The sequence below is a fragment of the Oncorhynchus nerka genome, linkage group LG27, assembly GCF_034236695.1.
Source record: "Oncorhynchus nerka isolate Pitt River linkage group LG27, Oner_Uvic_2.0, whole genome shotgun sequence".
Classification (NCBI taxonomy): Eukaryota; Metazoa; Chordata; class Actinopteri; order Salmoniformes; family Salmonidae; genus Oncorhynchus; species Oncorhynchus nerka.
In genome coordinates this window covers 80,910,483-80,932,355 of record NC_088422.1, presented here as the reverse complement: position 1 = coordinate 80,932,355, position 21,873 = coordinate 80,910,483, and the positions used below count along the sequence as shown (strand labels likewise).

Below are 21,873 nucleotides of genomic sequence, written 5' to 3'. Positions count from 1 at the left end.
GGCTGTCATAGCAGCAAAACTGGGACCAACTCCATATTAATGCCCATGATATTGGAGTGAGATGTTTGATGAGCAGGTGTCCACATACTTTTGGTCACGTAGTGTATATTCCTTTAGGACTGGTGCTGCGAGGTATATTCCTTTATGACTGGTTTGGCGAGGTGAGACCACGGGCGCATGTTGGCACGCACTTCACAACAGTGACAACGGCTGCCAAGAAATATCCAACATGAAGTGAGGGAGGGAGGAGCAGAAAGAACATTATCAATTATAGAAAATCACGTGGAGAGAGAGAGGACCTGATTTAAAAGCTCTGAATGTATATCGTCTATCTCTCATGAGAAGGCGAGTCTTAAAGTTCCATCAGAATGGGCAGTCTCTCCTCAGACGCAGCAGGACCACAGCAGCAACGGATCATGGAGAGGTGTCCGTAGCTTCACAAGTACGGACCAACCGTCGCTCCTCTTCTATTTATACGGGGTTTAATGTGCTTTAATAACGATACTATACATCACTGACTATACTATTGTACTTTTAGTTGATATTTTATGGTGTATTGCTGCCAGTTTGTATAAATTTGATTGATTAACCAATGTTGCTTAGCTCCGTTCAACAAATGCGCACGGGGATTATGAGAAATACGCAGGAGCAATGGGATAGCCTAAACCTATTCTACAACGTTCACCTGCTATTTACGTTTATTTGAACATTTTGAAATATGTTTCCAATAGCATGACTAGTAGTTTATATGATTTAATATAATATAAGACAATGTATTTGTAAAACATGACTGAGGTTTCTGAAACAAGGAAATCATTTTCTATCACCCATATTTTGGCTATTCCTCTCTGTGCGCCAGTGTGTGTAGCTATAAAACTTATCATAACTATTCCACCTCTGCAAACTTATGAATGTATTTTTTTAACCTATCTAGCCGATGAATGCGGTGGAGTCCACTGTAGTTCGTGGAGAAAATATTCACTTATGCAGAGTTTGCCTTTCCACGCTAGCGGGACTCCCATCGTCGTCACGGTCCACTGCTGCGCGAGCATCACCTCCGCCACGGATACTTCCTCCGTGCGGTGAGAGCACAAGGCCGTCAGCGAGCTGCACACCGACACCGGAGATAATATGAACATCCAGGTCCTGCCAGACCACAAGCTGTCATCAGTAGCCCCGCTGAAACCATGCAATGTGGAGAAGAAGGAGGTGGAACTGATATTGGTGAAGGACCAAAATGGGGTCCAGTATACCAGTTCGACCATCATGCCCACCCCCAGCACGCACGGCACCCCCTGCACCGCCGAGGAGCTGGAGGAGAGGGAAACATGGGGAAAGAAAATAGACTTTCTCCTATCCGTCATAGGCTTCGCAGTGGACTTGGCCAATGTCTGGAGATTCCCTTACCTCTGCTACAAGAATGGAGGTGGTGAGTGAACTGTTATAACTTCTGTAAAGACTTCTGTTAAGACTTTCCCAGGTTCCTTTGGAACTATCCTCGTAGAGAACCAGGCTTGGTATGGCAACGCGAGACTGCTTTGGAACTAATATCAAGTTTGTTTTACTGTTGTGTAATAACTTTCTTCGTAAGTTTATGATAACATGTGCCAATCTGTTAGTTTGTATGCTACCATGCGTACCAGTCACTAGTCAGTGAGTTTTTGAAATCCCCAAATAGCTTTGCGCAGGCTTTCTTGAGCCAAGGGGCTTTGCTGGTAAGAGGGAAACGGAAATACCTCACTGCATAAATTCATTCAAGTCAGTGTAGTTTAAGAGGAAAACGGAAATAACTCATTGCATAAATTCATTCAGGTCAGTGTGGTTGACTCAACTGCAAATACACTCACTGTATCTGGGTGCTACTGTATCTTACTGTAAAGATTTCACTCATAACCCATTCACACCAGTTGCTGGCTCATAAGTGCTTTATTGCTGATGGGAAATATTTAAATACTCACAGTTGAACAGATAGCTATGCAAATATGTTAATAATTAATAACTTAATTTAAATGTGTCTAGATCAGCGGTGTCTAACCCATTTTTCCTGCGGGCTGCATTCGGTCTTCACCGGGGTCTGGGGGGGCCACACATAAAATGTATTATATTTCCTCGCAGTCAAAATCTGCTAAGCAATTGTCCTTTAACTAGTGGTTTTGGTATTTTAAATGGGCTCGAGGGCCAGATCCAGCCTGCAGGCCTCGACATGTGGTCTAGACCATTAAGAGCCTGGTCTCATAATCTAGACTTAACATAGTAAAAATTTATCCCTGACACTCAAATTAGTATGACATGTTACTTTGGTACGGTTACAGATGGTTGGGGTGGGTGGGCGTGGAATGCTAACTTCTAGCAATCCAAAGGTTGCGAATTCAAATCTCATGACAGACAACTTTAGCTCATTTGCAACTTTTCAAATACTTGCTACTTTGCAAATACTTAGCATGTTAGCTAACCTTTCCCAAACCGTATCCCTTTTAGCTAACCCTTCCCCTAACCCTTTAACCTAACTCCTAACTGTAACCCTAACCCTTAGCCTAGATAACATTTGCCCGATAGCTAACATTAGCCACCTAGCCACCTAGCTAGAATTCGTAACATATCATAAGTTCTGCAAATTCGTAACATATTGTACATTTTGCTAATTTGTAACATATAATACGAATTGTGATTCTTAACATATACAAAATGTAATGCCTCGGATTTACATACAGAGTAATACAAAATGCTCTGAGACCAGGTTGAGAGCGAATAATAATGGCTTAGGCATATTTCAGTGGCTCAGTAGTGGTGGTGGAACAAGTCAGCAAATCACTTGTAATATGTGTGCTGCATTTGTTTGATAAGAAGAGTTTTAGATAACATCTGTTAGAAGTGCCAGTCAGGGTTATCACAAATCTGAAGAATGAACAACAAAGCAAAGGCTAACTACAAAGATTATTGATTGCCAACAATGACCAAATCAAATGACCACAACAAGAGAAAACATAAAAACTGCACCTGAATATATCTATAATCGAGCCGAGTGAATGTTAAGAAACCAAAGGTCATTGTTAATTACAAAGTGACATTTTGGGTTTGCCACCACAGACCTTCAGTAGCTTGTTGTAATAACAGTGTTTACTAGTGTTAAATAGATTTCCTGTCCCCTTTGGCAGCATTACACTTCACGTGGTGAAAATAGACATGTGTATCTTTATCTGGTGAACTGAGTGTTGCAGTGTTGTGTCCTGTGGTGCCAACTCTTCAGCTGTGGGTCATGTTCATTTGGCGCTCTCTGAAAGGCTGTAATGCAGCCCAATGCTCAGCTTTTTGTTAAAATGTTGCATACAAGATATTTTGAATTATACTAGATGAAGGGAATTTTATTCTTCCTCAAATTCACTGGAACATAAAAAGCTACAAGCATGGACAATTCACTGTCTGTGCCTGGAGAGTCCATGTTGATGTCTGTTTCATGTGATTTTTCTTTAGATCTCATCATCAACACAAATTGCCATGGCGAAAACACCCACAAAATGCTAAATATGTTGTCTTGGCTGCAACACAAATGCCAAAAGGTTCACGTTCAAAAACGTTGTTTTGTGGGGTTTTGTGGTGATTTCAGGTGCCTTTCTAATCCCCTACATTCTGTTCCTGGTGATTGCTGGGATGCCTCTGTTCTATATGGAACTAGCCCTGGGACAGTACAATAGGGAAGGAGCTGCTACAGTCTGGAAGATCTGCCCTGTCTTTAAAGGTGAGCTCTCTCTCTCTCTCCCATCTCTGTATACCATCTCTTCCCTGACCTCTGCCTCATCTCCCACCTCTCACCTTCTCAAGGCTCCTGGCCTCTCTTTTCTTCTCTATCTTTGAACATCTCTCTCTTTTTTCACTCACCTCTTGTCCTTTCCCTGCTCTTTTAATGTTCCTTCCCAGTGGGCACACCACATCATTTCAATGTGGACAAGACGTTGATGAATGATATTGTAACCTATATTCACCCAGTCAAAAAGACAGCCAAAGGTTTGTTGAATTACCAATGTGTTATCAGTGACCACGTTTAAAGGTGCACAGTATTCCGGACGGTAGCTCATATCCCGCTTCAGGTCTTATTCGGTATAAGCTGTTTACATGCACCTTTCATATTTTGTCAGTATTATGGATCCCCATTAGCTGCTGCCAAGGCAGAAACTACTCTTCCTGGGGTCCAGCAAAAATTACTTCCGTAATGTAGATGATATATCCCACTCATGAGTATCCCTGTATCCATGAATAAAAGGAATACTTCTAATTGAAGTTCATTTGGGTTAAATGGAATAGTAACTGAACTATGGACATTGCCTGTAGGACTATAACCTCTCACATGTAGTGTAATATCATATTAACTCTTGCAGAATTATGCATTTCTTGCAGTGAAATTATACAACAAATGTTAATTTTGTCTCGGGAACAGTAGTTAAGAAATATTATTTCTTTCTTTCAGCATCTCTTGAGAAAATGCAAATGTTTGTGTAATGTGTTATCTTTCATACTGTTATGCAAGCAGACAGTATTTCAACCACATAAAATATGCACCCAAGACGAACTAAAGTCTTATCTGAAATGTGTTTTGTTGTTTTCTCAGCTTTTAATTTCCTTAAAACAGGTCAAACTGATGATATTTGGACAGACAACTTTACCAGTGTTAACTAGATTACTAATGCATTCATTTTATCCATGGAAGACATTATTCTGATGAGCACTACTTTATTTAGTCTTCTGGGACAACAAGTCATTTATTTTTATTTTTATATAACCTTTATTTAATTAGGCAGAACATGTAACTAGGCAGAACATGTAACTAGGCAGAAGTTGTGACAGAAGACAAGCTGCATGTATCAATCTTTAGTTGACAAACAAATGGCAAATGCTGGAAATTATAATTTGGTCTCCCAAATATCGGAAATTATAATTTGGCCTCCCAAATATTGGAAATTATAATTTGGCCTCCCAAATATCGGAAATTATAATTTGGCCTCCCAAATATCGGAAATTATAAGCAGAAACTTCATTTAAATTGTTGTAAATTAATGTGGTCAGTATGCGTTCAACCATCTATAAGCAAAACCAAATTCCACTGGAAAAACAATGAATGACTTTGGTTTAGTTGGCACCTAAATGTGTATCAATGCGCTTTAAGCCATTTAAAAGCACAACAAAGTTGAAATGGGAACACAATGACAGTGATTTTGCTGATTAATACAACAACTTAATGTGTTATGACAGTGCTTCATGTAATAGCACAACCAAATGACCTGAATTACTGTAAAGGATTACATTAAAAGTATATGCATGATGCAAGTGATCAATGCTGTTGGAGATTCCGGGCAGATTATTATAGAAATTGTGAAGATCTCCACAGACCTGTGATCTTCAACACATCTGCTTTATATGATTACATAAGAAGACATTTATAGTTACAGTGTCACCATTTGAAGGAGATGTATCTTCTGCTTGGAAAGTTTCCTCTGTGCCACTGAGTCTGGCTTTAATTCCAAATTCGCTTGATTTCAAATTGAATCTACAAGTTAATAATGAATATGTTGGATTCAACGGCTCCATCTCAACCAAAAATCGAAGTTATAGAATAGGACAAAATCAAATCAAATCAAACTTTAAATGCACTTTAAATAAAGTTGTATTTCATTTTGTCCTCTTCTATAACTTAGATTTTTGGTTGAGATGGAGCCGTTGAATCCAACATATTCATTATTAACTTGTAGATTCAATTTGAAATCAAGCTAAACTTGAAACCCTAAGCCTATTTATTGTCTATTTTTAAGTTGAATTGAAACAATAGCTGTTGATGCAAAGGCTATATAGGCCTAAATAGTATCATTAATGCTATATGTTAAACCTCTGTTAAACCTACCCTTTGGAAATGACTTTAATAGCAACAGTGAATCTATTTAGTTTTTAAGTGGAGATCTCTCATTCTCACGATAGCACAATGGTGTCAGTGATCAATTTCAAATCAAAGCACGGCTGTGGTTTTTTAAAACCCTGGTTGGGAGACCAAAGAGATAGCTGTAGGTAGATACATTCTCCAGTAAGAGGTGCTGCCCAGCCTATTATTCTTTTATGCTAGTGGATACAACTCAACATAAAAATTCAACATATTTTATTCAAGCTTTGTCTATGCTGAAAATTGCATGATCCTTTGGTTGAAATTTCACCCTCAAAACAACAGTTTTAGCAAATCCATTGTATTTTACACACAGAGTCCACGTCACAATACGTTGACAAATGACATTGAAACAGCGTTGATTCAACCAGTTTGTACCCACTGGGTTTCTCCTATAATCTCCTTCGTTCATCTCTCCTTTCTCCTATATACAGTACCTCTCTTTTTCATTTTCCCGTCTTCAGCTCTCCCTGTCCACTTTTCCAAAGGCTTTGATCAGAGGAGAGAGGAAGGAGAGATGTGGTCTTTTAGAAGTATCCAGTAAATCTCAAGACACTGTACAACAATAAACATACAGTAGATATACTGTAGAAACATAGATATGCATTGTAATGAAGAGGGACACATAAAGGCTGTTTGTTGATTAGTTTTACTACTGACAGTCTTATCACCATGGCATACTGATACCACGCACACCATGACATCTGAACTGTTGAACCTGAAAGCTTCACCAGAAGTTTACAGGCAGTGTTGTGATTTACACTATGTTACACATTAAGTCTATTGTATATTGTTGTTTGGCCGGCAGGGTTGTCCTTGTCCCATTGCGCTCTAGCAACTCCTGTGGCGGGCCGGGCGCATGCATGCTGACACAGTCGCCAGGTGTACGGTGTTTCCTCTGACACATTGGTGTGGCTGGCTTCCGGGTTAAGCGGGCATTGTGTCCAGAAGCAGTGCGGATTGGTTGTGTTGTGTTTCGGAGGATGCATGGCTCTGTGTCGTACGGGAGTTGCAGAGACAAGACTGTAACTACCAATTGGATGCCACGAAATTGGGGAGAAAAGGGGTAAAAGTAAAAAAAAAAAACATGTTAAACTGACATTGTTAAGTTCTTCTGCTGCTTGTTCTGATGGTAGAGTTATAGCACATCACATTCTGCTCAAATAATACATTGAATCAGGCAAAATAAGTGGTTGAATCCTCAAATTTCCTCAAGTTCTTTAAAAAAAAACATAATACTAGCTGGTATTCCACTGCTGTGCTCGTTTTTCAGTAGTCTCTGCTGTCCAAGGTCTTGTGGATACACGCTGCAGAGTTTGGTTTGTTATTTGTGTTCCCTCACACATACACATTTATGATTGGCATTAGAAAGGAGTAGCAGGATTCCACCCTCTGTAACCCTATGTAACCTACAGTATGTAACCATCTCTCTCTCTCTCTGCTCTCTGTTTCTCTCTCTGTTTCTCTCGTCCATATCCCTCCCTCCCTCCCTCAGGTGTGGGCTACACTGTGATCATCATAGCGTTGTATGTGGGTTTCTACTACAACGTCATCATAGCCTGGTCCCTGTACTACCTGTTCTCCTCTATGACCAGTGAGCTGCCCTGGCTCCATTGTGGCAACGCCTGGAACAGTCCGAACTGCACAGATCCCAAGCTACTAAACGGATCCTTCCTGGGCAATGGGACGTCTTATGCCAAGTACAAGATGACGCCGGCTGCAGAGTTCTATGAGTGAGTACAGTGGGTTCTGTCCTGTTCTATGAGTGAGTACAGTGGGTTCTGTCCTGTTCCTGTTCTATGAGTAAGTACAGTGGGTTCTGTCCTGTTCTATGAGTGAGTACAGTGGGTTCTGTCCTGTTCTATGAGTGAGTACAGTGGGTTCTGTCCTGTTCTATGAGTGAGTACAGTGGGTTCTGTCCTGTTCTATGAGTGAGTACAGTGGGTTCTGTCCTGTTCTATGAGTGAGTACAGTGGGTTCTGTCCTGTTCTATGAGTGAGTACAGTGGGTTCTGTCCTGTTCTATGAGTGAGTACAGTGGGTTCTGTCCTGTTCTATGAGTGAGTACAGTGGGTTCTGTCCTGTTTTATGAGTGAGTACAGTGGGTTTTGTCCTGTTCTATGAGTGAGTACAGTGGGTCCTGTCCTGTTCTATGAGTGAGTACAGTGGGTTCTGTCCTGTTCTATGAGTGAGTACAGTGGGTCCTGTCCTGTTCTATGAGTGAGTACAGTGGGTTCTGTCCTGTTCTATGAGTGAGTACAGTGGGTTCTGTCCTGTTCTATCAGTGAGTACAGTGGGTTCTGTCCTGTTCTATGAGTGAGTACAGTGGGTTCTGTCTTGTTCTATGAGTGAGTACAGTGGGTTCTGTCCTGTTCTATCAGTGAGTACAGTGGGTCCTATCCTGTTCCTGTTCTATGAGTAAGTACAGTGGGTTCTGTCCTGTTCTATGAGTGAGTACAGTGGGTTCTGTCCTGTTCTATGAGTGAGTACAGTGGGTTCTGTCCTGTTCTATGAGTGAGTACAGTGGGTTCTGTCCTGTTCTATGAGTGAGTACAGTGGGTTCTGTCCTGTTCTATGAGTGAGTACAGTGGGTTCTGTCCTGTTCTATGAGTGAGTACAGTGGGTTCTGTCCCTGTTCTATCAGTGAGTACAGTGGGTTCTGTCCTGTTCTATGAGTGAGTACAGTGGGTTCTGTCCTGTTCTATGAGTGAGTACAGTGGGTTCTGTCCCTGTTCTATGAGTGAGTACAGTGGCTTCTGTCCTGTTCTATGAGTGAGTACAGTGGGTTCTGTCCTGTTCCTGTTCTATGAATGAGCACAGTGGGTTCTGTCCTGTTCCTGTTCTATGAGTGAGTATAGTGGGTCCTGTCCTGTTCTATGAGTGAGTACAGTGGGTTCTGTCCTGTTCTATGAGTGAGTACAGTGGGTTCTGTCCTGTTCTATGAGTGAGTACAGTGGGTTCTGTCCTGTTCTATGAGTGAGTACAGTGGGTCCTGTCCTGTTCTATGAGTGAGTACAGTGGATTTTGTCCCGATTCTATGAGTGAGTACAGTGGGTTCTGTCCCTGTTCTATGAGTAAGTACAGTGGGTTCTGTCCCTGTTCTATGAGTGAGTACCGTGGGTCCTGTTCTATGAGTGAGTACAGTGGGTTCTGTCCCGGTTCTATGAGTGAGTACAGTGGGTTCTGTCCTGTTCTATGAGTGAGTACAGTGGATTATGTCCCTGTTCTATTAGTGAGTACAGTGGGTTCTGTCCCTGTTCTATGAGTGAGTACCGTGGGTTCTGTCCTGTTCAATGAGTGAGTACAGTGGGTTCTGTCCTGTTCTATGAGTGAGTACAGTGGGTCCTGTCCTGTTCTATGAGTGAGTACAGTGGGTTCTGTCCTGTTCTATGAGTGAGTACAGTGGGTTCTGTCCTGTTCTATGAGTGAGTACAGTGGGTTCTGTCCTGTTCTATGAGTGAGTACAGTGGGTCCTGTCCTGTTCTATGAGTGAGTACAGTGGGTTCTGTCCTGTTCTATGAGTGAGTACAGTGGGTTCTGTCCTGTTCTATGAGTGAGTACAGTGGGTCCTGTCCTGTTCTATGAGTGAGTACAGTGGGTCCTGTCCTGTTCCTGTTCTATGAGTAAGTACAGTGGGTTCTGTCCTGTTCTATGAGTGAGTACAGTGGGTTCTGTCCTGTTCTATGAGTGAGTACAGTGGGTTCTGTCCTGTTCTATGAGTGAGTACAGTGGGTTCTGTCCTGTTCTATGAGTGAGTACAGTGGGTCCTGTCCTGTTCCTGTTCTATGAGTAAGTACAGTGGGTTCTGTCCTGTTCTATGAGTGAGTACAGTGGGTTCTGTCCTGTTCTATGAGTGAGTACAGTGGGTTCTGTCCTGTTCTATGAGTGAGTACAGTGGGTTCTGTCCTGTTCTATGAGTGAGTACAGTGGGTCCTGTCCTGTTCCTGTTCTATGAGTAAGTACAGTGGGTTCTGTCCTGTTCTATGAGTGAGTACAGTGGGTTCTGTCCTGTTCTATGAGTGAGTACAGTGGGTTCTGTCCTGTTCTATGAGTGAGTACAGTGGGTTCTGTCCTGTTCTATGAGTGAGTACAGTGGGTCCTGTCCTGTTCCTGTTCTATGAGTAAGTACAGTGGGTTCTGTCCTGTTCTATGAGTGAGTACAGTGGGTTCTGTCCTGTTCTATGAGTGAGTACAGTGGGTTCTGTCCTGTTCTATGAGTGAGTACAGTGGGTTCTGTCCTGTTCTATGAGTGAGTACAGTGGGTCCTGTCCTGTTCCTGTTCTATGAGTAAGTACAGTGGGTTCTGTCCTGTTCTATGAGTGAGTACAGTGGGTTCTGTCCTGTTCTATGAGTGAGTACAGTGGGTTCTGTCCTGTTCTATGAGTGAGTACAGTGGGTTCTGTCCTATTCTATGAGTGAGTACAGTGGGTTCTGTCCTGTTCTATGAGTGAGTATAGTGGGTTCTGTCCCTGTTCTATGAGTGAATACAGTGGGTTCTGTCCTGTTCTATGAGTGAGTACAGTGGGTTCTGTCCTGTTCTATGAGTGAGTACAGTGGGTTCTGTCCTGTTCCTGTTCTATGAATGAGTACAGTGGGTTCTGTCCTGTTCCTGTTCTATGAGTGAGTACAGTGGGTTCTGTCCTGTTCTATGAGTGAGTACAGTGGGTCCTGTCCTGTTCTATGAGTGAGTACAGTGGGTTATGTCCTGTTCCTGTTCTATGAGTGAGTACAGTGGGTCCTGTCCTGTTCCTGTTCTATGAGTAAGTACAGTGGGTTCTGTCCTGTTCTATGAGTGAGTACAGTGGGTTCTGTCCTGTTCTATGAGTGAGTAAAGTGGGTCCTGTCCTGTTCTATGAGTGAATACAGTGGGTTCTGTCCTGTTCTATGAGTGAGTACAGTGGGTTCTGTCCTGTTCTATGAGTGAGTACAGTGGGTCCTGTCCTGTTCTATGAGTGAGTGCAGTGGATTTTGTCCTGTTCTATGAGTGAGTACAGTGGGTTCTGTCCTGTTCTATGAGTGAGTACAGTGGGTCCTGTCCTGTTCTATGAGTGAGTACAGTGGGTCCTGTCCTGTTCCTGTTCTATGAGTAAGTACAGTGGGTTCTGTCCTGTTCTATGAGTGAGTACAGTGGGTTCTGTCCTGTTCTATGAGTGAGTACAGTGGGTTCTGTCCTGTTCTATGAGTGAGTACAGTGGGTTCTGTCCTATTCTATGAGTGAGTATAGTGGGTTCTGTCCTGTTCTATGAGTGAGTATAGTGGGTTATGTCCCTGTTCTATGAGTGAATACAGTGGGTTCTGTCCTGTTCTATGAGTGAGTACAGTGGGTTCTGTCCTGTTCTATGAGTGAGTACAGTGGGTTCTGTCCTGTTCCTGTTCTATGAATGAGTACAGTGGGTTCTGTCCTGTTCCTGTTCTATGAGTGAGTACAGTGGGTTCTGTCCTGTTCCTGTTCTATGAGTGAGTACAGTGGGTTCTGTCCTGTTCTATGAGTGAGTACAGTGGGTTCTGTCCTGTTCTATGAGTGAGTACAGTGGGTTCTGTCCTGTTCTATGAGTGAGTACAGTGGGTTCTGTCCTGTTCTATGAGTGAGTACAGTGGGTTCTGTCCTGTTCTATGAGTGAGTACAGTGGGTTCTGTCCTGTTCTATGAGTGAGTACAGTGGGTTCTGTCCTGTTCTATGAGTGAGTACAGTGGGTTCTGTCCTGTTTATGAGTGAGTACAGTGGGTTTTGTCCTGTTCTATGAGTGAGTACAGTGGGTCCTGTCCTGTTCTATGAGTGAGTACAGTGGGTTCTGTCCTGTTCTATGAGTGAGTACAGTGGGTCCTGTCCTGTTCTATGAGTGAGTACAGTGGGTTCTGTCCTGTTCTATGAGTGAGTACAGTGGGTTCTGTCCTGTTCTATCAGTGAGTACAGTGGGTTCTGTCCTGTTCTATGAGTGAGTACAGTGGGTTCTGTCTTGTTCTATGAGTGAGTACAGTGGGTTCTGTCCTGTTCTATCAGTGAGTACAGTGGGTCCTATCCTGTTCCTGTTCTATGAGTAAGTACAGTGGGTTCTGTCCTGTTCTATGAGTGAGTACAGTGGGTTCTGTCCTGTTCTATGAGTGAGTACAGTGGGTTCTGTCCTGTTCTATGAGTGAGTACAGTGGGTTCTGTCCTGTTCTATGAGTGAGTACAGTGGGTTCTGTCCTGTTCTATGAGTGAGTACAGTGGGTTCTGTCCCTGTTCTATGAGTGAGTACAGTGGGTTCTGTCCTGTTCTATGAGTGAGTACAGTGGGTTCTGTCCTGTTCTATGAGTGAGTACAGTGGGTTCTGTCCCTGTTCTATGAGTGAGTACAGTGGCTTCTGTCCTGTTCTATGAGTGAGTACAGTGGGTTCTGTCCTGTTCCTGTTCTATGAATGAGCACAGTGGGTTCTGTCCTGTTCCTGTTCTATGAGTGAGTATAGTGGGTCCTGTCCTGTTCTATGAGTGAGTACAGTGGGTTCTGTCCTGTTCTATGAGTGAGTACAGTGGGTTCTGTCCTGTTCTATGAGTGAGTACAGTGGGTTCTGTCCTGTTCTATGAGTGAGTACAGTGGGTCCTGTCCTGTTCTATGAGTGAGTACAGTGGATTTTGTCCCGATTCTATGAGTGAGTACAGTGGGTTCTGTCCCTGTTCTATGAGTAAGTACAGTGGGTTCTGTCCCTGTTCTATGAGTGAGTACCGTGGGTCCTGTTCTATGAGTGAGTACAGTGGGTTCTGTCCCGGTTGTATGAGTGAGTACAGTGGGTTCTGTCCTGTTCTATTAGTGAGTACAGTGGGTTCTGTCCCTGTTCTATGAGTGAGTACCGTGGGTTCTGTCCTGTTCAATGAGTGAGTACAGTGGGTTCTGTCCTGTTCTATGAGTGAGTACAGTGGGTCCTGTCCTGTTCTATGAGTGAGTACAGTGGGTTCTGTCCTGTTCTATGAGTGAGTACAGTGGGTTCTGTCCTGTTCTATGAGTGAGTACAGTGGGTTCTGTCCTGTTCTATGAGTGAGTACAGTGGGTTCTGTCCTGTTCTATGAGTGAGTACAGTGGGTTCTGTCCTGTTCTATGAGTGAGTACAGTGGGTTCTGTCCTGTTTTATGAGTGAGTACAGTGGGTTTTGTCCTGTTCTATGAGTGAGTACAGTGGGTCCTGTCCTGTTCTATGAGTGAGTACAGTGGGTTCTGTCCTGTTCTATGAGTGAGTACAGTGGGTCCTGTCCTGTTCTATGAGTGAGTACAGTGGGTTCTGTCCTGTTCTATGAGTGAGTACAGTGGGTTCTGTCCTGTTCTATCAGTGAGTACAGTGGGTTCTGTCCTGTTCTATGAGTGAGTACAGTGGGTTCTGTCTTGTTCTATGAGTGAGTACAGTGGGTTCTGTCCTGTTCTATCAGTGAGTACAGTGGGTCCTATCCTGTTCCTGTTCTATGAGTAAGTACAGTGGGTTCTGTCCTGTTCTATGAGTGAGTACAGTGGGTTCTGTCCTGTTCTATGAGTGAGTACAGTGGGTTCTGTCCTGTTCTATGAGTGAGTACAGTGGGTTCTGTCCTGTTCTATGAGTGAGTACAGTGGGTTCTGTCCTGTTCTATGAGTGAGTACAGTGGGTTCTGTCCCTGTTCTATGAGTGAGTACAGTGGGTTCTGTCCTGTTCTATGAGTGAGTACAGTGGGTTCTGTCCTGTTCTATGAGTGAGTACAGTGGGTTCTGTCCCTGTTCTATGAGTGAGTACAGTGGCTTCTGTCCTGTTCTATGAGTGAGTACAGTGGGTTCTGTCCTGTTCCTGTTCTATGAATGAGCACAGTGGGTTCTGTCCTGTTCCTGTTCTATGAGTGAGTATAGTGGGTCCTGTCCTGTTCTATGAGTGAGTACAGTGGGTTCTGTCCTGTTCTATGAGTGAGTACAGTGGGTTCTGTCCTGTTCTATGAGTGAGTACAGTGGGTTCTGTCCTGTTCTATGAGTGAGTACAGTGGGTCCTGTCCTGTTCTATGAGTGAGTACAGTGGATTTTGTCCCGATTCTATGAGTGAGTACAGTGGGTTCTGTCCCTGTTCTATGAGTAAGTACAGTGGGTTCTGTCCCTGTTCTATGAGTGAGTACCGTGGGTCCTGTTCTATGAGTGAGTACAGTGGGTTCTGTCCCGGTTGTATGAGTGAGTACAGTGGGTTCTGTCCTGTTCTATTAGTGAGTACAGTGGGTTCTGTCCCTGTTCTATGAGTGAGTACCGTGGGTTCTGTCCTGTTCAATGAGTGAGTACAGTGGGTTCTGTCCTGTTCTATGAGTGAGTACAGTGGGTCCTGTCCTGTTCTATGAGTGAGTACAGTGGGTTCTGTCCTGTTCTATGAGTGAGTACAGTGGGTTCTGTCCTGTTCTATGAGTGAGTACAGTGGGTTCTGTCCTGTTCTATGAGTGAGTACAGTGGGTCCTGTCCTGTTCTATGAGTGAGTACAGTGGGTTCTGTCCTGTTCTATGAGTGAGTACAGTGGGTTCTGTCCTGTTCTATGAGTGAGTACAGTGGGTCCTGTCCTGTTCTATGAGTGAGTACAGTGGGTCCTGTCCTGTTCCTGTTCTATGAGTAAGTACAGTGGGTTCTGTCCTGTTCTATGAGTGAGTACAGTGGGTTCTGTCCTGTTCTATGAGTGAGTACAGTGGGTTCTGTCCTGTTCTATGAGTGAGTACAGTGGGTTCTGTCCTATTCTATGAGTGAGTACAGTGGGTTCTGTCCTGTTCTATGAGTGAGTATAGTGGGTTCTGTCCCTGTTCTATGAGTGAATACAGTGGGTTCTGTCCTGTTCTATGAGTGAGTACAGTGGGTTCTGTCCTGTTCTATGAGTGAGTACAGTGGGTTCTGTCCTGTTCCTGTTCTATGAATGAGTACAGTGGGTTCTGTCCTGTTCCTGTTCTATGAGTGAGTACAGTGGGTTCTGTCCTGTTCCTGTTCTATGAGTGAGTACAGTGGGTTCTGTCCTGTTCTATGAGTGAGTACAGTGGGTTCTGTCCTGTTCTATGAGTGAGTACAGTGGGTTCTGTCCTGTTCTATGAGTGAGTACAGTGGGTTCTGTCCTGTTCTATGAGTGAGTACAGTGGGTTCTGTCCTGTTCTATGAGTGAGTACAGTGGGTTCTGTCCTGTTCTATGAGTGAGTACAGTGGGTTCTGTCCTGTTCTATGAGTGAGTACAGTGGGTTCTGTCCTGTTTTATGAGTGAGTACAGTGGGTTTTGTCCTGTTCTATGAGTGAGTACAGTGGGTCCTGTCCTGTTCTATGAGTGAGTACAGTGGGTTCTGTCCTGTTCTATGAGTGAGTACAGTGGGTCCTGTCCTGTTCTATGAGTGAGTACAGTGGGTTCTGTCCTGTTCTATGAGTGAGTACAGTGGGTTCTGTCCTGTTCTATCAGTGAGTACAGTGGGTTCTGTCCTGTTCTATGAGTGAGTACAGTGGGTTCTGTCTTGTTCTATGAGTGAGTACAGTGGGTTCTGTCCTGTTCTATCAGTGAGTACAGTGGGTCCTATCCTGTTCCTGTTCTATGAGTAAGTACAGTGGGTTCTGTCCTGTTCTATGAGTGAGTACAGTGGGTTCTGTCCTGTTCTATGAGTGAGTACAGTGGGTTCTGTCCTGTTCTATGAGTGAGTACAGTGGGTTCTGTCCTGTTCTATGAGTGAGTACAGTGGGTTCTGTCCCTGTTCTATGAGTGAGTACAGTGGGTTCTGTCTGTTCTATGAGTGAGTACAGTGGGTTCTGTCCTGTTCTATGAGTGAGTACAGTGGGTTCTGTCCCTGTTCTATGAGTGAGTACAGTGGCTTCTGTCCTGTTCTATGAGTGAGTACAGTGGGTTCTGTCCTGTTCCTGTTCTATGAATGAGCACAGTGGGTTCTGTCCTGTTCCTGTTCTATGAGTGAGTATAGTGGGTCCTGTCCTGTTCTATGAGTGAGTACAGTGGGTTCTGTCCTGTTCTATGAGTGAGTACAGTGGGTTCTGTCCTGTTCTATGAGTGAGTACAGTGGGTTCTGTCCTGTTCTATGAGTGAGTACAGTGGGTCCTGTCCTGTTCTATGAGTGAGTACAGTGGATTTTGTCCCGATTCTATGAGTGAGTACAGTGGGTTCTGTCCCTGTTCTATGAGTAAGTACAGTGGGTTCTGTCCCTGTTCTATGAGTGAGTACCGTGGGTCCTGTTCTATGAGTGAGTACAGTGGGTTCTGTCCCGGTTCTATGAGTGAGTACAGTGGGTTCTGTCCTGTTCTATGAGTGAGTACAGTGGATTATGTCCCTGTTCTATTAGTGAGTACAGTGGGTTCTGTCCCTGTTCTATGAGTGAGTACCGTGGGTTCTGTCCTGTTCAATGAGTGAGTACAGTGGGTTCTGTCCTGTTCTATGAGTGAGTACAGTGGGTCCTGTCCTGTTCTATGAGTGAGTACAGTGGGTTCTGTCCTGTTCTATGAGTGAGTACAGTGGGTTCTGTCCTGTTCTATGAGTGAGTACAGTGGGTTCTGTCCTGTTCTATGAGTGAGTACAGTGGGTCCTGTCCTGTTCTATGAGTGAGTACAGTGGGTTCTGTCCTGTTCTATGAGTGAGTACAGTGGGTTCTGTCCTGTTCTATGAGTGAGTACAGTGGGTCCTGTCCTGTTCTATGAGTGAGTACAGTGGGTCCTGTCCTGTTCCTGTTCTATGAGTAAGTACAGTGGGTTCTGTCCTGTTCTATGAGTGAGTACAGTGGGTTCTGTCCTGTTCTATGAGTGAGTACAGTGGGTTCTGTCCTGTTCTATGAGTGAGTACAGTGGGTTCTGTCCTATTCTGAGTGAGTACAGTGGGTTCTGTCCTGTTCTATGAGTGAGTATAGTGGGTTCTGTCCCTGTTCTATGAGTGAATACAGTGGGTTCTGTCCTGTTCTATGAGTGAGTACAGTGGGTTCTGTCCTGTTCTATGAGTGAGTACAGTGGGTTCTGTCCTGTTCTGTTCTATGAATGAGTACAGTGGGTTCTGTCCTGTTCCTGTTCTATGAGTGAGTACAGTGGGTTCTGTCCTGTTCTATGAGTGAGTACAGTGGGTCCTGTCCTGTTCTATGAGTGAGTACAGTGGGTTATGTCCTGTTCTGTTCTATGAGTGAGTACAGTGGGTCCTGTCCTGTTCCTGTTCTATGAGTAAGTACAGTGGGTTCTGTCCTGTTCTATGAGTGAGTACAGTGGGTTCTGTCCTGTTCTATGAGTGAGTAAAGTGGGTCCTGTCCTGTTCTATGAGTGAATACAGTGGGTTCTGTCCTGTTCTATGAGTGAGTACAGTGGGTTCTGTCCTGTTCTATGAGTGAGTACAGTGGGTCCTGTCCTGTTCTATGAGTGAGTGCAGTGGATTTTGTCCTGTTCTATGAGTGAGTACAGTGGGTTCTGTCCTGTTCTATGAGTGAGTACAGTGGGTCCTGTCCTGTTCTATGAGTGAGTACAGTGGGTCCTGTCCTGTTCCTGTTCTATGAGTAAGTACAGTGGGTTCTGTCCTGTTCTATGAGTGAGTACAGTGGGTTCTGTCCTGTTCTATGAGTGAGTACAGTGGGTTCTGTCCTGTTCTATGAGTGAGTACAGTGGGTTCTGTCCTATTCTATGAGTGAGTATAGTGGGTTCTGTCCTGTTCTATGAGTGAGTATAGTGGGTTATGTCCCTGTTCTATGAGTGAATACAGTGGGTTCTGTCCTGTTCTATGAGTGAGTACAGTGGGTTCTGTCCTGTTCTATGAGTGAGTACAGTGGGTTCTGTCCTGTTCCTGTTCTATGAATGAGTACAGTGGGTTCTGTCCTGTTCCTGTTCTATGAGTGAGTACAGTGGGTTCTGTCCTGTTCTATGAGTGAGTACAGTGGGTCCTGTCCTGTTCTATGAGTGAGTACAGTGGGTTATGTCCTGTTCCTGTTCTATGAGTGAGTACAGTGGGTCCTGTCCTGTTCCTGTTCTATGAATGAGTACAGTGGGTTCTGTCCTGTTCCTGTTCTATGAGTGAGTACAGTGGGTTCTGTCCTGTTCAATGAGTGAGTACAGTGGGTTCTGTTCCTGTTCTATGAGTGAGTACCGTGGGTCCTGTTCTATGAGTGAGTACAGTGGGTTCTGTCCCGGTTCTATGAGTGAGTACAGTGGGTTCTGTCCTGTTCTATGAGTGAGTACAGTGGATTATGTCCCTGTTCTATTAGTGAGTACAGTGGGTTCTGTCCCTGTTCTATGAGTGAGTACCGTGGGTTCTGTCCTGTTCAATGAGTGAGTACAGTGGGTTCTGTCCTGTTCTATGAGTGAGTACAGTGGGTCCTGTCCTGTTCTATGAGTGAGTACAGTGGGTTCTGTCCTGTTCTATGAGTGAGTACAGTGGGTTCTGTCCTGTTCTATGAGTGAGTACAGTGGGTTCTGTCCTGTTCTATGAGTGAGTACAGTGGGTCCTGTCCTGTTCTATGAGTGAGTACAGTGGGTTCTGTCCTGTTCTATGAGTGAGTACAGTGGATTATGTCCCTGTTCTATTAGTGAGTACAGTGGGTTCTGTCCCTGTTCTATGAGTGAGTACCGTGGGTTCTGTCCTGTTCAATGAGTGAGTACAGTGGGTTCTGTCCTGTTCTATGAGTGAGTACAGTGGGTCCTGTCCTGTTCTATGAGTGAGTGCATTGGATTTTGTCCTGTTCTATGAGTGAGTACAGTGGGTTCTGTCCTGTTCTATGAGTGAGTACAGTGGGTCCTGTCCTGTTCTATGAGTGAGTACAGTGGGTCCTGTCCTGTTCCTGTTCTATGAGTAAGTACAGTGGGTTCTGTCCTGTTCTATGAGTGAGTACAGTGGGTTCTGTCCTGTTCTATGAGTGAGTACAGTGGGTTCTGTCCTGTTCTATGAGTGAGTACAGTGGGTTCTGTCCTATTCTATGAGTGAGTATAGTGGGTTCTGTCCTGTTCTATGAGTGAGTATAGTGGGTTATGTCCCTGTTCTATGAGTGAATACAGTGGGTTCTGTCCTGTTCTATGAGTGAGTACAGTGGGTTCTGTCCTGTTCCTGTTCTATGAATGAGTACAGTGGGTTCTGTCCTGTTCCTGTTCTATGAGTGAGTACAGTGGGTTCTGTCCTGTTCTATGAGTGAGTACAGTGGGTCCTGTCCTGTTCTATGAGTGAGTACAGTGGGTTATGTCCTGTTCCTGTTCTATGAGTGAGTACAGTGGGTCCTGTCCTGTTCCTGTTCTATGAATGAGTACAGTGGGTTCTGTCCTGTTCCTGTTCTATGAGTGAGTACAGTGGGTTCTGTCCTGTTCAATGAGTGAGTACAGTGGGTTCTGTTCCTGTTCTATGAGTGAGTACCGTGGGTCCTGTTCTATGAGTGAGTACAGTGGGTTCTGTCCCGGTTCTATGAGTGAGTACAGTGGGTTCTGTCCTGTTCTATGAGTGAGTACAGTGGGTTCTGTCCTGTTCTATGAGTGAGTACAGTGGGTTCTGTCCTGTTCTATGAGTGAGTACAGTGGGTTCTGTCCTGTTCTATGAGTGAGTACAGTGGGTCCTGTCCTGTTCTATGAGTGAGTACAGTGGGTTCTGTCCTGTTCTATGAGTGAGTACAGTGGGTCCTGTCCTGTTCCTGTTCTATGAGTAAGTACAGTGGGTTCTGTCCTGTTCTATGAGTGAGTACAGTGGGTTCTGTCCTGTTCTATGAGTGAGTACAGTGGGTTCTGTCCTGTTCTATGAGTGAGTACAGTGGGTTCTGTCCTATTCTATGAGTGAGTACAGTGGGTTCTGTCCTGTTCTATGAGTGAGTATAGTGGGTTCTGTCCCTGTTCTATGAGTGAATACAGTGGGTTCTGTCCTGTTCTATGAGTGAGTACAGTGGGTTCTGTCCTGTTCTATGAGTGAGTACAGTGGGTTCTGTCCTGTTCCTGTTCTATGAATGAGTACAGTGGGTTCTGTCCTGTTCCTGTTCTATGAGTGAGTACAGTGGGTTCTGTCCTGTTCTATGAGTGAGTACAGTGGGTCCTGTCCTGTTCTATGAGTGAGTACAGTGGGTTATGTCCTGTTCCTGTTCTATGAGTGAGTACAGTGGGTCCTGTCCTGTTCCTGTTCTATGAGTGAGTACAGTGGGTTCTGTCCTGTTCTATGAGTGAGTAAAGTGGGTCCTGTCCTGTTCTATGAGTGAATACAGTGGGTTCTGTCCTGTTCTATGAGTGAGTACAGTGGGTTCTGTCCTGTTCTATGAGTGAGTACAGTGGGTCCTGTCCTGTTCTATGAGTGAGTGCAGTGGATTTTGTCCTGTTCTATGAGTGAGTACAGTGGGTTCTGTCCTGTTCTATGAGTGAGTACAGTGGGTCCTGTCCTGTTCTATGAGTGAGTACAGTGGGTCCTGTCCTGTTCTATGAGTGAGTACAGTGGGTTCTGTCCTATTCTATGAGTGAGTATAGTGGGTTCTGTCCTGTTCTATGAGTGAGTATAGTGGGTTATGTCCCTGTTCTATGAGTGAATACAGTGGGTTCTGTCCTGTTCTATGAGTGAGTACAGTGGGTTCTGTCCTGTTCTATGAGTGAGTACAGTGGGTTCTGTCCTGTTCTGTTCTATGAATGAGTACAGTGGGTTCTGTCCTGTTCCTGTTCTATGAGTGAGTACAGTGGGTTCTGTCCTGTTCTATGAGTGAGTACAGTGGGTCCTGTCCTGTTCTATGAGTGAGTACAGTGGGTTATGTCCTGTTCCTGTTCTATGAGTGAATACAGTGGGTTCTGTCCTGTTCTATGAGTGAGTACAGTGGGTTCTGTCCTGTTCTATGAGTTTGTATAGTGGGTTCTGTCCCTGTTCTATGAGTGAATACAGTGGGTTCTGTCCTGTTCTATGAGTGAGTACAGTGGGTTCTGTCCTGTTCTATGAGTGAGTACAGTGGGTTCTGTCCTGTTCCTGTTCTATGAATGAGTACAGTGGGTTCTGTCCTGTTCCTGTTCTATGAGTGAGTACAGTGGGTTCTGTCCTGTTCTATGAGTGAGTACAGTGGGTCCTGTCCTGTTCTATGAGTGAGTACAGTGGGTCCTGTCCTGTTCCTGTTCTATGAGTAAGTACATTGGGTTCTGTCCTGTTCCATGAGTGAGTACAGTGGGTTCTGTCCTGTTCTATGAGTGAGTAAAGTGGGTCCTGTCCTGTTCTATGAGTGAATACAGTGGGTTCTGTCCTGTTCTATGAGTGAGTACAGTGGGTTCTGTCCTGTTCTATGAGTGAGTACAGTGGGTCCTGTCCTGTTCTATGAGTGAGTGCAGTGGATTTTGTCCTGTTCTATGAGTGAGTACAGTGGGTTCTGTCCTGTTCTATGAGTGAATACAGTGGGTCCTGTCCTGTTCTATGAGTGAGTACAGTGGGTCCTGTCCTGTTCCTGTTCTATGAGTAAGTACAGTGGGTTCTGTCCTGTTCTATGAGTGAGTACAGTGGGTTCTGTCCTGTTCTATGAGTGAGTACAGTGGGTTCTGTCCTGTTCTATGAGTGAGTACAGTGGGTTCTGTCCTATTCTATGAGTGAGTATAGTGGGTTCTGTCCTGTTCTATGAGTGAGTATAGTGGGTTATGTCCCTGTTCTATGAGTGAATACAGTGGATTCTGTCCTGTTCTATGAGTGAGTACAGTGGGTTCTGTCCTGTTCTATGAGTGAGTACAGTGGGTTCTGTCCTGTTCCTGTTCTATGAATGAGTACAGTGGGTTCTGTCCTGTTCCTGTTCTATGAGTGAGTACAGTGGGTTCTGTCCTGTTCTATGAGTGAGTACAGTGGGTCCTGTCCTGTTCTATGAGTGAGTACAGTGGGTTATGTCCTGTTCCTGTTCTATGAGTGAGTACAGTGGGTCCTGTCCTGTTCCTGTTCTATGAGTAAGTACAGTGGGTTCTGTCCTGTTCTATGAGTGAGTACAGTGGGTTCTGTCCTGTTCTATGAGTGAGTAAAGTGGGTCCTGTCCTGTTCTATGAGTGAATACAGTGGGTTCTGTCCTGATCTATGAGTGA

At 44.5% G+C, this 21,873-nt stretch overlaps 1 protein-coding gene across 1 annotated transcript in view; it reads left to right on the top strand.

The window, feature by feature from the left end:
• The first annotated feature begins 345 nt into the window (after positions 1-345).
• The window catches only part of LOC115126324 (sodium-dependent noradrenaline transporter-like), a 90,352-nt gene continuing 68,824 nt past the window's right edge, over positions 346-21,873 (top strand). Inside the window, exons 1-4 of the mRNA XM_065012059.1 lie at positions 346-442; positions 1,011-1,429; positions 3,605-3,736; positions 7,419-7,656. Coding sequence (XP_064868131.1) covers positions 1,132-1,429; positions 3,605-3,736; positions 7,419-7,656 — 668 coding nt within the window. The 5' untranslated portion in view covers positions 346-442; positions 1,011-1,131. The remainder of the gene's footprint in view (positions 443-1,010; positions 1,430-3,604; positions 3,737-7,418; positions 7,657-21,873) is intronic.